Below are 12855 nucleotides of genomic sequence, written 5' to 3' on the forward strand. Positions count from 1 at the left end.
ATGCAGACCACTGTATATCTATCTATACTGGGGCCCTGTTCGGTATTTATGTTGTAACTGCATGATATTCAAGAATAGATATAGTATATCAGAACCTTTAAATATCACGTTTCATGGATTAGGGGACAAATTGACCACAAACTGCAAGAAGGATGTGTTCTCCAGTGTCTGTGTCATTTTTAGCTAATTTATAACCTCAGAAGTCACATAATTTCATGGATGGCAGGCAGGCCCTTCTCAGGTTAGAGTTAAGAGGAACAAAGCAAAGAGTTCTCAGGTTAGAGTAGGTTAACCCTTCTCAGGTTAGAGTTAAAAAGAACAAATTTTATTAAGACTAAGTGTGGTAAGAAGTATGTGATTAGAAGAAAGTATTCGTGGCATCATTAGATAGACAAAAAAACTATTGATATAGCCATGCCCAGTAAGATGCCTGAAAATTGTCGTGTCCTTGATTTATTCAGTGTAGTTAAATGAATCCAGAAGTGCTCCATCACAAAAGGTAAAACCTTATGGCAGAGTACAATTCATTCTTTGGATATTTTACAGGCACATGTGGTCAAGTTATTTGTTCTTAAATAACATTAAAGTAGAATGTGCTAAGTCAACTCTGGACAAATCAGAAAGAAATGAATGTCATTTGTAAGTATGTATGCATATCAACCAACATTTGTTTACTTCTTTCAGGCCGGAAATATGACAAAGATGGAAATTTACATCAATGGTGGACCAATTCTTCAATTGCTAAGTTCACAGAAAAGACCCAATGTATGATTGACCAGTATAATGGCTACAACTGGAAAGAAGCAGGGATGAATGTATGTAAGACTTATTACTATTACAACATAACTCCTAAAGATATATTTTTCATAAAGGGTTAAGACCAAAGCTGGGAACAGTGAGTTGTCATTATTAATATTCCCATATTTTATATTTTTTCTAAACTGTATATTAAATCAGCAGATTATATGTGTCATATTTCTGTTAAAGTAAAATTCACATCAGAGCTCAAAAGTAATAACATAACTGAAAGACATGAGACATTTTTTACTTTATTATCAGGGAAATTGACATGCAGCACTGTGAAAATCTGACGGCTGATTGAGCTAAGTTGATTATAAATATTGGCTTTGCTTTTGAATTGTATAAAATATTTCTCTTCAACCTAGGTGAAAGGAAAAAGAACTCTTGGTGAAAATATCGCAGATAATGCTGGCATTCGTGAAGCTTTCAGGGTATTTTAACTTTGAATTATTTTCATATGAGCTGTTTGATTTTCTATAGCCATGTAATACTCTGCAGAATTTATTCTTTCCCTTGTGTCTATAAGAGTTTTCTTCAGGTACTCTATTTTTTATCTCCCCAAAACAGGTTGTTAGGTTAGCTTGTCCTCTATGAAAGAGTGTGCTTTTGTGAGCATGAAGTATGTCCTGCAATGGACAATATACATGGATTGATACATTTTTAAAATTTTATTTACAAATAGAATGAGTAATAAGTGACATAACACAAACAAAGCACTGACTAATCTCAATCTATTATTCTCACCAGAAGTAAAAAAAAACAGGGCATTACATACAATTGTAAAAAGATCAAGCAGTTTACAAGTATTTCAGAATGTATGTAGGTGTAATCTGCACTCCATTTCTTGGTGGAATCTGATATTCTAATATATGACTATGAATATAATTTTATAAATGCCCATGCATCCATCCATCTTGCAGACCTTCTTATCCAGTGCACGGTTGCATGGCAGCTGGAACCTTTCCCAGCAATCATCATGCACCAGGCAGGAACAACACCTGGGCAGGTGCCAGTTTATCACAGGGTGAACACTCATGCACATCACAGGCCAACTTAACAATGCCAATCCACCAGACCTGTGTGTCTTTGGACTGTGGGAAGAAGCGCGATCACCCAGAGGGAATCCATGTGAACACGGGGAAAATACGCAAAGTCCACGCAGGGAGCACCCAGGGTGTGAACCTCAGTCTCCTTGTTGCGAGGCAGCAGTGCTACCACTGTGCCACTGTGCTGCCCTTAATAAACATCAAATGTATTATTATTATTTCATAGGCAAAGTTATGCATTTATAGAAATCTATATACAGAATACATAATGAAAAGTTGACTGACTCACTTACTCGGGTATCTGCTAAGTTAGGACATTTTGACAAATCAATATTTAGTGCTTAAAAACCTCCCTACCAAAGAAAAAATAAATACCCCAAAATCGTAAAAATGCCTTGACGGATTTGATTGAAACTAGACTAATTTTATCTATTAAAAAAGAGAAAATTAGCCGACATGTGTCTTTTTAATTGTCAATAAATTTTTTTATTGGGCGATATTTAGTAATATGTTGCCAACTTATTGTTGCTGGTAATTTATTATTAATATTAAAATATTTATTGACTGTTTAGTTTAGGTATCAAATTATAAAGCATTTATACAGTGTGACCAAAATATGCTTGTAGTGGTGTTATGTGTAATAGAATAGAATGTAGCTTGGAATGAATATCAATTCCTACATATCCGTATTGAAAGCTAATGGAAAAGTTAATTTGGAGATCACCTACTTTGCAGTGATTATTGGCAGAAGAAACCTCAATTTGTACCAAATAATCTTGTAGCCGGAGACAGACTCTAAGTAATGAAATAAATGAGAACTGATTGAATGTCAATAGTATTTAAAATAAAGGAATACCATTAGTACAAAGTGAGACAGAGTGGTTGGCATCAAAGAAGGTGATAGCGGAGATAAGTTCTGATTAGAATGGGTGAGAAATATTAGAAACTTTGCAATTACTAAGGTGAAAAATGTAATGGTGGAGTGGTGGCTCTGAGGCTAAGGATCTGCACAGGCATTCGGAAGGTTGCCGGTTCGAATCACTTAAATGCCAAAAAAGGGACTCTGCTCGGTTTGGCCCTTGAGCAATGCCCTTAACCTGCAATTGCTGAGTGCTTTGAGTAGTGAGAAAAGTGCTATATAAATGCAAAGAATTATTATTATTATAATGATTTTATCATATTTATAAAATTGTCAACTACTTGTTTCATAGCAATCCACAAGTATAATCAACTGGCCAAAGGACTTCTACCTGTATGACCCTGAGGTTATGAAATGCGCAGAACTGTAACCTTTGTGACTGTTTTATATTTTTATTTTCATGTTAACAGTGCTACTGTTTTTATCTTTATTTTGATGTTGTCACCACGTCATCTTTTTGTATTTTGATTTTGGGCACCATAATCTTGTATTTTTTTTATGGCCATCCACATTTTATCATTGGCAGACCAAGTTTCGAGTTACAGGATCAGCAGCAACACATCATGATGTTATCAGTTTCATGAAGCCATAAAAGATGTGGTGTAAACATTTTTGGAATTAAGAATAAAATCTTTTTTGTGGCATTTAGTTAGGGTTAGGGTTGGGGTTTAGGTTATCTTTGTAGGGAGTCATGACTTTGAGTGCTTTTTAACAAAGAGTATTTTGGTAGAATTGATTTTTCTGTTTAGACCTCTGATGATCCCACTTATTTTCATTTGCCTAATTTCATTGAGGCAGAATGCTCAGCATCAACTGAAGGAAGTGTAGCTAAAGACTTGGAGTGGTGTCCACATCAGTACTGTAGAGGAAGGTGCACATATTATCTAGGAAAGAATGTTTTCTAGTAAAGCCAGTTTGTTCTCAATGAATCTTCTCAGTAAGCACACCACTACAAAGCTGAGCTGTAATTAGAGATGCGAAGCAGGCATTCGCCTAGGTGCAGATCATGGTGGGGTTTTGGGTGGCCAACCGCACAGGTTAGCTAACGAACAGTTGGTTGGCATACTAATTAGTTGGCCTAAGGTGCAAACAAACTTACCTCTGGCACTGCTGTCCGGTAACAACACCTTTCATTAAAGCTACTCCAAAGAAAACTCTTTTAGACCACCTTGGGAAATGGAATATATTAAAATATGATTTGTATTATTAAGTTCCAGCTTCAAAATTAATAATACTACTAATATTATTAATTTAAAAAACAACATGTTTTCAATTAATTATAAAATACATATAATGTGCTTGCATTATATAAAGCAAAGCAGTTGTTTTTGGATATTGTTAACACTGTTTTATCTTAAGAGCATTTTAAAAGTCTGGCATTATTTTAGAAATGAATATTTTTGTTTAATGAACCCTATGACAAATTAAGCCTAATTAGGAAAACTAGGCCTGAAAAGAATGGACTGTCAATGTCTTAAAGTACATTATAAACAGACATTTTCATTACAATACTGACAATTTTTTTTTAATTGCTATATTTTTGTCTAATGTTTATTGCATATTTTTCCCTTAGGCATACAGAAAGTGGATTGATGATAGGCAATCAGGAAAAGAAGAATCTCTTTTACCCGGCCTTGGTCTAACAAACAACCAGCTTTTCTTTCTCAGCTATGCACATGTAAATATTCTTTCTTTTTCATATTCAACTATAAAAGAAAATATTTGTCAAAGAGATATTATGGCATTGTTGGTATTATGGTTCACCGTCTTCTTGATGCTCTTCTATGTGACAGCTGCCTCATTTTATTTTTAGATTTGTTGGATTGTCAATAGAGAGTCTCATGGCTGAACATCTATCAAAATTAAAAGCCAATGCGGATACTGCACTCAGATTTAAATAATCTTACAAAAAAGGGAGTTCAAAAGTTAGCACATTCCTAGTGAAATTGTGTGTTTCCTTATTCTGTAACTCTGTAGGGCACAAACTTAAGCATTACATATTACTCTACATGTTAAGTAATGTATCTTATAAAGACAGTTATAAAATTGTATTGTTAAATGCACAACATTTTTAAAACATGCTTATGAATGTAGGCATGAATAACTTATTTAAAAGAAAAAAGTCTGCTCCTTTAATAAAAAACATTCAAGCGAAAATAATATTTAAGGATGAAAACAAATATGAGAAAACTACTTTATTTAGTGACGGCATGGTGACACAGTGGTTGATGTTGCTGCATTAAAGATCCAGCATCCTTGTTGGGAAAGGCACACTGTAAATAAAATGTAATATTATTTTCATTACTGATCTACATGTGTTTTTAATATAACATTCTCTTACAGGTTAGGTGTAATGCCTATCGTCCAGAAGCTGCCAGAGATCAGATCCAAAGTGGAGTGCACAGCCCTCCTCAGTTTAGGTAATTTTCCTTAATGCTTATTGATTAATCAAAATCATTGTTATGGTCATATAATCAAGCACAGTTGATAAAACTCGATGTCAATCAATGCTAAACAGTAGCACAGTTGTTGAATAAGTGCTAACGACATCAGTTCAATTTCACTGGGTAACAAAATGTAATTTTTTTGTGACATGAATCAATAAAAGTGAATCGTGCAGTATTATTGTGCTGCATTCAAATGCAGTATTTAATGAGGCTTTCTCTATCATGCAACAATTTTAAGTGACACATTATTAAAATTTTCAATAATAATAATTATTTACAATGCATATACAAGCTGGGAACATCTCTTCTAAAATTTTCTGCTGTACTTGGCCTTAGAAATATCCAGCTTAAGTTCCAGCAGTAGTCAGCAAACACACTGGGATTTCATAAACCTTGGTATCAGTTTTCCATTTCAGAAATGTCCTGATGAACCTATTCCAAGATTTCCAGAGAAAAGGTCCAGATGAGAATCCAAGAAATTGAGTTTTGAAGATGTAAACACATAGAGGTTTACACTTGGACATCAGATTACCACCTGGCATGGAGCTGGGCCTCAGACAAGGAGCCGACTCCTATCTCAACATGTCCAAATGTGTTAAGGCTTGTAAACTCTGGCACAACAGACCTAAGCCTTTCTTGAAAATTATAAAATGTTCACAAACAACCATAAAAACATTTTATTCCTGGATTTAACTTTAAAAATGTACACCTTAAATAGGATGGGGGAGGTAGAGAACCAGTTTAGAGCTGCCAGAATTATTGGGGTACCAAGCCAGTAACACCTGTTTAATAATGTAAATAAAAGAAAAAAACAAAAACCTTGCACAAGTTCACATCACAAAGGATGTTAAAAAATATTCAGTTACTACACAGGGTTCTGCACTTCTTAGTCTCACTCATGAGCTCCATTAGTCCTATCTCCGGGTCACAAATGGACAGCAGCTTCAGGGGACCGCTGCCTTTTATAGCAAGCAAACTGAAAGGGGTGGGGCTTCTTCAAGACATCACAGTCAGAGTTGTGGGCTTTACTGGGCATCTTTTCTGGGCTGAGGGAAAAACAGAAGATACCATAGGTGTCAGCACCCTCTCTTGCCCTGGAGTGGTAGCTCTTACCTCAGTGAAGCCTGGAAGAGGACCCCTGGTCACACATGCGTGACAGGGTTTATATTCTAAATGTACAGCCTAATAAGAAATACATAACTTAAAAACTATGATTGATAGAAAAAGTCTGAATACATTTCTAAAATCATTATGAAAGAGTACATTTAAAACACCCCTAAGTCTTTCTTGACCATTTATCTCCCCTGTGATTTATAGATTTTTTCGAGGTATTCCATTTTTCTCTCGTACACCAAAGAAAAGTGTGTTAGGTTAAAGCTTTATTCTAAATAAGTGGTCTCAACTCCGGTCCTGGAGGGCCGCAGTAGCTGCAGATTTTCATTCTAACCCTTTTCTTAATTGGTGACCTTTTCCTTTCATTGTAGTTGACTTGTTTTTTGTTGCTCTGAATTGCTCCATTTCTTTTTGTTATGTATTATATTAAATTACATGTTGCACGATGCCAATAACAAACAGTAGGTGGCACCAAGCAATTAATATGTGATGCACAAGAAGTGAGTGGTCAGATACTCCGCACCTTTATGCAAAAAGTTTGTTTTGTGTGTATTTGTGAAATTAAGCGGCACGCAACAGAACATAAATTGGCGACGAATTGTGCCAACAAGAAGAACTGACCACTCTGTGTAGTAGCTAGCTAGTGAGCTGGTTTAGACTGTTTAAAGGAGCCTCTTTTCTGCTGCTGAGTCTAACGTGGAGTGCAAGGTGCCGACGACATGGCTGGAGTAATCGGACAGATGGATCTCTTCGAGGACGCCGGTAAGCAATGGACGACATATATTGAACGTTTTGAACATTACATACTGGCTAATGACATTACGGCCACAAAGAAATTGCCTGTGTTGTTTAGTGTAATGGGACCTAAAACGTACAAACTACTACGCAGTTTGGTAATGCCTACAAAGCCAGGGGAGATGGAGTATAACCATGTTGTGGAAGTTTTACAAGCCCATTTTGCCCAAAAACCACTCGTGATAGCGGAGAGATACCGGTTCCATAAGCGTAATCAGGGGGAAGGGGAAACGATAGCACAGTATGTAGCGGTGCTGAAAAGTCTTTCGGAACATTATGAGTTCGGTGCATATTTGGAAAACACACTACGAGACAGGTTTGTTAGTGGACTAAAGTGTGAAACTGTCCAGAAGCGGCTATTGACTGAGAAAGATCTCACGTTTCAGAAAGCAGTTGATAACGCAGTTTCAGCGGAGACGGCAGCGCGCGATTTGCAAAAAAGGCAAATATTCACAAATTTCCATGCTGCCTATAGTAAACAGGAAGAAAATGGAAATGGAATTGGATACAGGGGCTGCAGTGTCTTTGATTCCCTGGGAGCAGTACAGAAGCACACTGAGCCAAGTGGCTCTGCAACCCATGGATATCATGCTAAAGACATACACTGAGGAGCCACTAGCACCTGAAGGGGTTATCAAAGAGCAGGTCAAATTAAATAATCAGTGTGCTAAGTTGCCTTTGTATGTAGTGAAAATAGACAGACCCCCACTGTTTGGTAGAGAATGGCTGAGAGTTATTAAACTGAACTGGAAAGACTTAAAGATGGTGCATGCCATTGAGCAAAGAAAAAAAGAAAACTGAGAGTTTGTGTAAAATAGACACTCAGCTGTTTTCTCTAAAAAGCTAGGCACAATGAAAGGAATTAAAGCCAGACTGACTCTCAGACCCAACAGTGCACCCAAATTCTGTCCACCACAGAACATCCCTTATGCTCTTCGACCTCGAGTGGAGACCAAACCAAGACGCCTGACTGAGCTTGAAGTGATCTCACCAGTGGAGCACAGTGACTGGGCCACACCCGTGATGCCCGTAAGCAAAAAGGATGGCACAATTAGACTTTGTGGGGATTTCAAGGTCACACTCAACCGAGCTCTCTTTGTGGACAAGTACCCAATTCCACGCACTGAGGACCTTTTTGCCTATCTAGCAGGTGGTCAACGCTTTAGTAAATTAGACTTGTCAAATGCCTAACTACAGATGGAGGTGGAAGAGAAGTCTAGGAAGCTGCTGACTATCTTAACACAAAAAGAGCTATTCTGTTTTAATCACTTGCCCTTTGGTGTAGCATCATCACCCACTTTAATTCAGAAGGCTATGGACCAAGTGCTTCTGGGACTGCCATAAACTCACTGTTACCTAGATGAGCAGACCCACCTCAAAACTTTGGATACAGTTCTGGGTAGGCTAGAGGAGTATGGCTTGCATCTCAAGCAAAAGAAGTGCTTGTTCTTCCAGGTGTCTGTGGAATACTTGGGTCACATAATTGATGCGGCAGAACTTCACAAATCACCAGAAAAGGTGCATGCCATCGTGGAGGACCCAGCACCACAAGAGGTTAGTCAATTACGTTCTTTTCTGGGAATGTAAAACTACTACGAACGTTTCATCCCCGACCTGTCCACTATCCTGAAACCACTGAATGAACTGCTAAATAAGGAGAAGCAATGGCAGTGGACATCAGCCTGTGAGTCCGCTTTCCAGGAAGCTAAATCACTCGCAGGAGATACTGACCCATTACCATCCAAAACTGCCCCTTCGACTCGCGTGCAACGCTTCACCTTATGGGGTTGCACATCATGCCTGATGGCAAAGAAAAACTGATAGCCTATGCATCACAAACTCTTAGTAAAGCAAGACAAAATTATGCTTAGATTGAGAGGGAGGCGCTAGCTATTGTCTTTGGAGTACACAAGTTCCACCAGTACCTCTATGGTAACAAGTTCACGCTGCTCACGATCCATCGCCCATTAACCTCCATCTTGAGCCCATCGAGAAGTACGCCGAATGCAGCGTTGGGCACTCCTCCTGTCTGCGCATGATTACACCATTTAATATCACAAAGGTGCATTACATGCAAATGATGACGGTCTTTAACGCTTACCACTCCCCCATGCTCACGAAGAGAAACTAAGTGCAGTAGATGTATTTTGCACGTCTCAGTTGGACACCCTACCAGTCAGTAACACTGAGATCAGACGGCACACCATATCTGATCCCATTTTATCTCATGTTGTGGAAATGGTCACCACTGGGCATTTGATGCAGATGGGGATGGGATGCAGATAAAGAGCTGGCACCCTACTTATTGTGCCGGCATGATCTCACAATACAACTGAGATGCCTCATGTGGGGTGTGAGAGTGATTGTTCCACCAAAACTGCAGGTTCTGAAAGAGCTCCATATAGCACATCCAGGTATAGTGCGAATGAAAAGCTTGGCACGCAGTTACGTATGGTGGCCTGGCATTGACTCTCAAATTGAGTTCCAGGCTAAATCCTGCCACTCTTGTCAGAGTATGCAAAAAGAGCCTGGGCTAGCACCTTTACACCCTTGGATGTGGCCCTCCAGTCCCTGGTAAAGAATACATGTGGACTTTGCGGGCCCATTTGAAGGAAATATGTACCTGGTCGTGATAGATGCACATTCCAAGAGGCCTGTGGTGCATATTATGGACAACACCACAGCTGGTAAGACCATTCAAGTGCTCAGGAGCCTTTTTAGTCGATATGGCATTCCACACATCGTTGTGAGTGACAACAGACCTCAGTTCTGTTCTGAAGAGTTCAGTACATTCTTGAAGTCCAACGGAGTAAAACACATGCGCTCAGTACCATACCGTCCTGCCACCAATGGGTTGGCCGAGCGTTTCATGCAGACATTCAAACATTCCTTAAAATCTTCTAGAGGCACAGCACTTGTGCAACAACGCCTGGATACATTTCTGTTAACATAACGCAATACCCCTCATGCAACAACAAAGGAGACACCAGCTATGTTGTTCCTCAGACGCAAGCTGCGATCACGGCTGGATTTCCTGAAACTCAGTGTTGCTGGTGTAGTGCACAGGTCACAAGATGCTCAACAAGAGTGCTGCCCACCATGCTTCAAGGACAGACAGTTTGATGTAGGAGAGCCTGTTCTCGTGCTTGATTAAAGGAAGGGGGAGGAGAAGTGGATCCAAGGTGTTGTTATGGAGAAGACTGGACCAGTGTCATACAAGATAAATGTGGGACAACAAGGGGTATGGAAACACCATGTGGACCATATGCTGACATGTCCCAATCCAGAGCTTCAGCAGGCTGCAGTGAACCCTCCTGTGGCCCCCGGTATTACTACCCCAGAGTGACAGTGGTACCACACATCACCCTAGTACATCTCAACATGACAAGAATGATCAGGTTCCAGAGATAGATATACCACCGAAAACATCCAAGTCCACTGATTCACGACACATGGAGCATACTTTGGTAACATAGACTGTCAGATGTTATCGTGTGAGGATCACTAAACCACCACTGCACTACCGTGATGAGTGAACACCCACTGAGATAGAGAACATGCAAGTGTGTGACTGTTTGAGTTCAGAGACATATTCTTTTTCAGAGTTCTGAGATATATTTGTTATAAAAAAAAAATCTTTTTGTTATTGACAATCATTCTTAGCATGGAGGAGAAATGTTATGTATTGTATTAAACTACATGTTGCACAATGCCGATAGTGACCAGTAGGTGGTACCAAGCAATTGATATGTGGTGCACACTAGAGAGTTTTGGGTAATGTAATAAAGAAGTGAGTGGTCGGATACTCCGCACGTTGACAGAAAAAGTTTGTTTTGTGTGTATTTGTGAAATTAAGCAGCATGCAACATAACACTTTCTATAAATGGCACCAAAACAGAAATGAAATGGGAAGTGAGTGAGCCAACAGAAGTCCAACTAAGTCAGGGCCTCAAACTCCAACCAGTTTGACTCCTACCAGTAGCCTAATTAGGTGTTGATTCTTGTTGTTAATTAAACCTGTTCTTTAATTCGATGGCTTGTTGCTGTTCTCATTGTGCAATAGCAGACATTTCTGAAATTGTTGATTTTCTCATTTTTTATTTTAAAATGTTATGTGGACCTGAGCAGATTGGCATTCCTGAGACCTTCATCTTTCTTTATGTTCAGATATTGTATGAAGGACACAGTTTGCTGGTCATGTTTTGGCTCATTTTGTATCTCATTATTGCTTGACTGTTAAATAAGGAAAAAGAAACAATTAAGGAGTCTGTGTCTTCAAGAGCAAGTCATTTAAAATTAATTCAAAAGAAGTTAGTTAGCAGCAAAAACAGGTCACTAATTAAGAAAAGGGATAGACTGAAAACCTGCAGCCACTGCAGCCCTCCAGGACCGGAGTTTGAGACCACTGTTCCAGACTATCCCAGTATGAGATATTGTGGTTACATAGGTTAGTGGGCTCACCCTTCCAGGACTGTTTTCCTCTTTGTGGCCAATGTGGCAGTGGCCTAGTGGTGGCCTAGTCAGGATATATTCTCAGAAGATGGTACCCATATGTGGTTATGAAAAATATTGCAGGACAGTCCTTCTCTGAATGGTTACACAGTGGGAGAAAGCAAATCTGTGCTTCTTGTGCAGTCAGGCTCTGAACAAAAACAGTGGAGAAAGACATAAGTAATGACACTTAAAAGCCATCGCTGTAAACATTTATCATTCTAAGATGATTTCTGTATTGCATTTTTGCCTGTTCAGCTCCAGGTGTAAGTCTGATGCTTATGAGCCCCAGGAAAAAACCTGCTTTCATTGCAGAAGATGACATCATGCCAGTTCATGGTAGTCCAGGTTGCTTACATGTTTATATAACACACAAAATTACAGTATAAAAATTACACTTTCAATTTGTTTAATCATTATTTACTTTCTAAAACTTAATGTGCAGTAAATTTCACCCATTTTCTAAACACGCTTTCTTCATTGGTGGACTGCAAGGTTGAATCATTTACTAATATTTTGCCTCATTTTTTCATTCATATTCATAATATATTTCCTATAAAAACTATTTCACTGAATAAACATTACCTTTTCTCATTTTTTCAGGGTTATTGGTGCAATGAGCAATTTCGAAGAGTTTCAGAAAGCTTTCAACTGTCCCAAAAATTCCATTATGAACCGGGGCTCCAAAGTTTGCCGTGTCTGGTAGTGTTAAAAATGATCAAGCCATGATGTTATTCATTTACGGGACATTGTGCCAAAAATACTGTTATTTTGTGGTGATTTATTTTCATTATGTTGTTGTTTCAGTGTTATACCATTAGTACTCATGTTTATTTATAGTGACATTTTACTTTGTAAATTTCTAAGGCACTGCAAATGTTAATAAAGAAAATTGTGGACCAATTTATAAAAGCCTCTTCTTGTGCAACATTTAAAGAAGATAAAACATTTTTTTGGTTAAAATTACCAGGGAACAGTAATTTTTTTCTATGTAAAAGAGGAAATGGAGCTAATAAGCCATTTAAAAACCAACTAACCTGAAGAATGGAAGTTGTACAAATGAAGCTTTCATAGTCCAGCAAGATAGATAGATAGATAGATAGATAGATAGATAGATAGATAGATAGATAGATAGATAGATAGATACTTTATTAATCCCAAGGGGAAATTCACATAATCCAGCAGCAGTATACTGATACAAAGAAACAATATTAAATTAAATAGTAATAAAAATGAAAAAAAA

The 12855-nt window shown here is 38.3% G+C and overlaps 1 protein-coding gene across 1 annotated transcript in view; it reads left to right on the forward strand.

The window, feature by feature from the left end:
* Nucleotides 1-12509, forward strand: part of phex (phosphate regulating endopeptidase homolog, X-linked) — a 265482-nt gene extending 252973 nt beyond the window's left edge. Inside the window, exons 18-22 of the mRNA XM_039745579.1 lie at nt 685-815; nt 1167-1232; nt 4340-4444; nt 5110-5186; nt 12216-12509. Of these exons, the coding sequence (XP_039601513.1) occupies nt 685-815; nt 1167-1232; nt 4340-4444; nt 5110-5186; nt 12216-12318 (482 nt within the window). The 3' untranslated portion in view covers nt 12319-12509. The remainder of the gene's footprint in view (nt 1-684; nt 816-1166; nt 1233-4339; nt 4445-5109; nt 5187-12215) is intronic.
* Nucleotides 12510-12855: the final 346 nt, after the last annotated feature.

The sequence above is a fragment of the Polypterus senegalus genome, chromosome 2, assembly GCF_016835505.1.
Source record: "Polypterus senegalus isolate Bchr_013 chromosome 2, ASM1683550v1, whole genome shotgun sequence".
NCBI lineage: Eukaryota > Metazoa > Chordata > Cladistia > Polypteriformes > Polypteridae > Polypterus > Polypterus senegalus.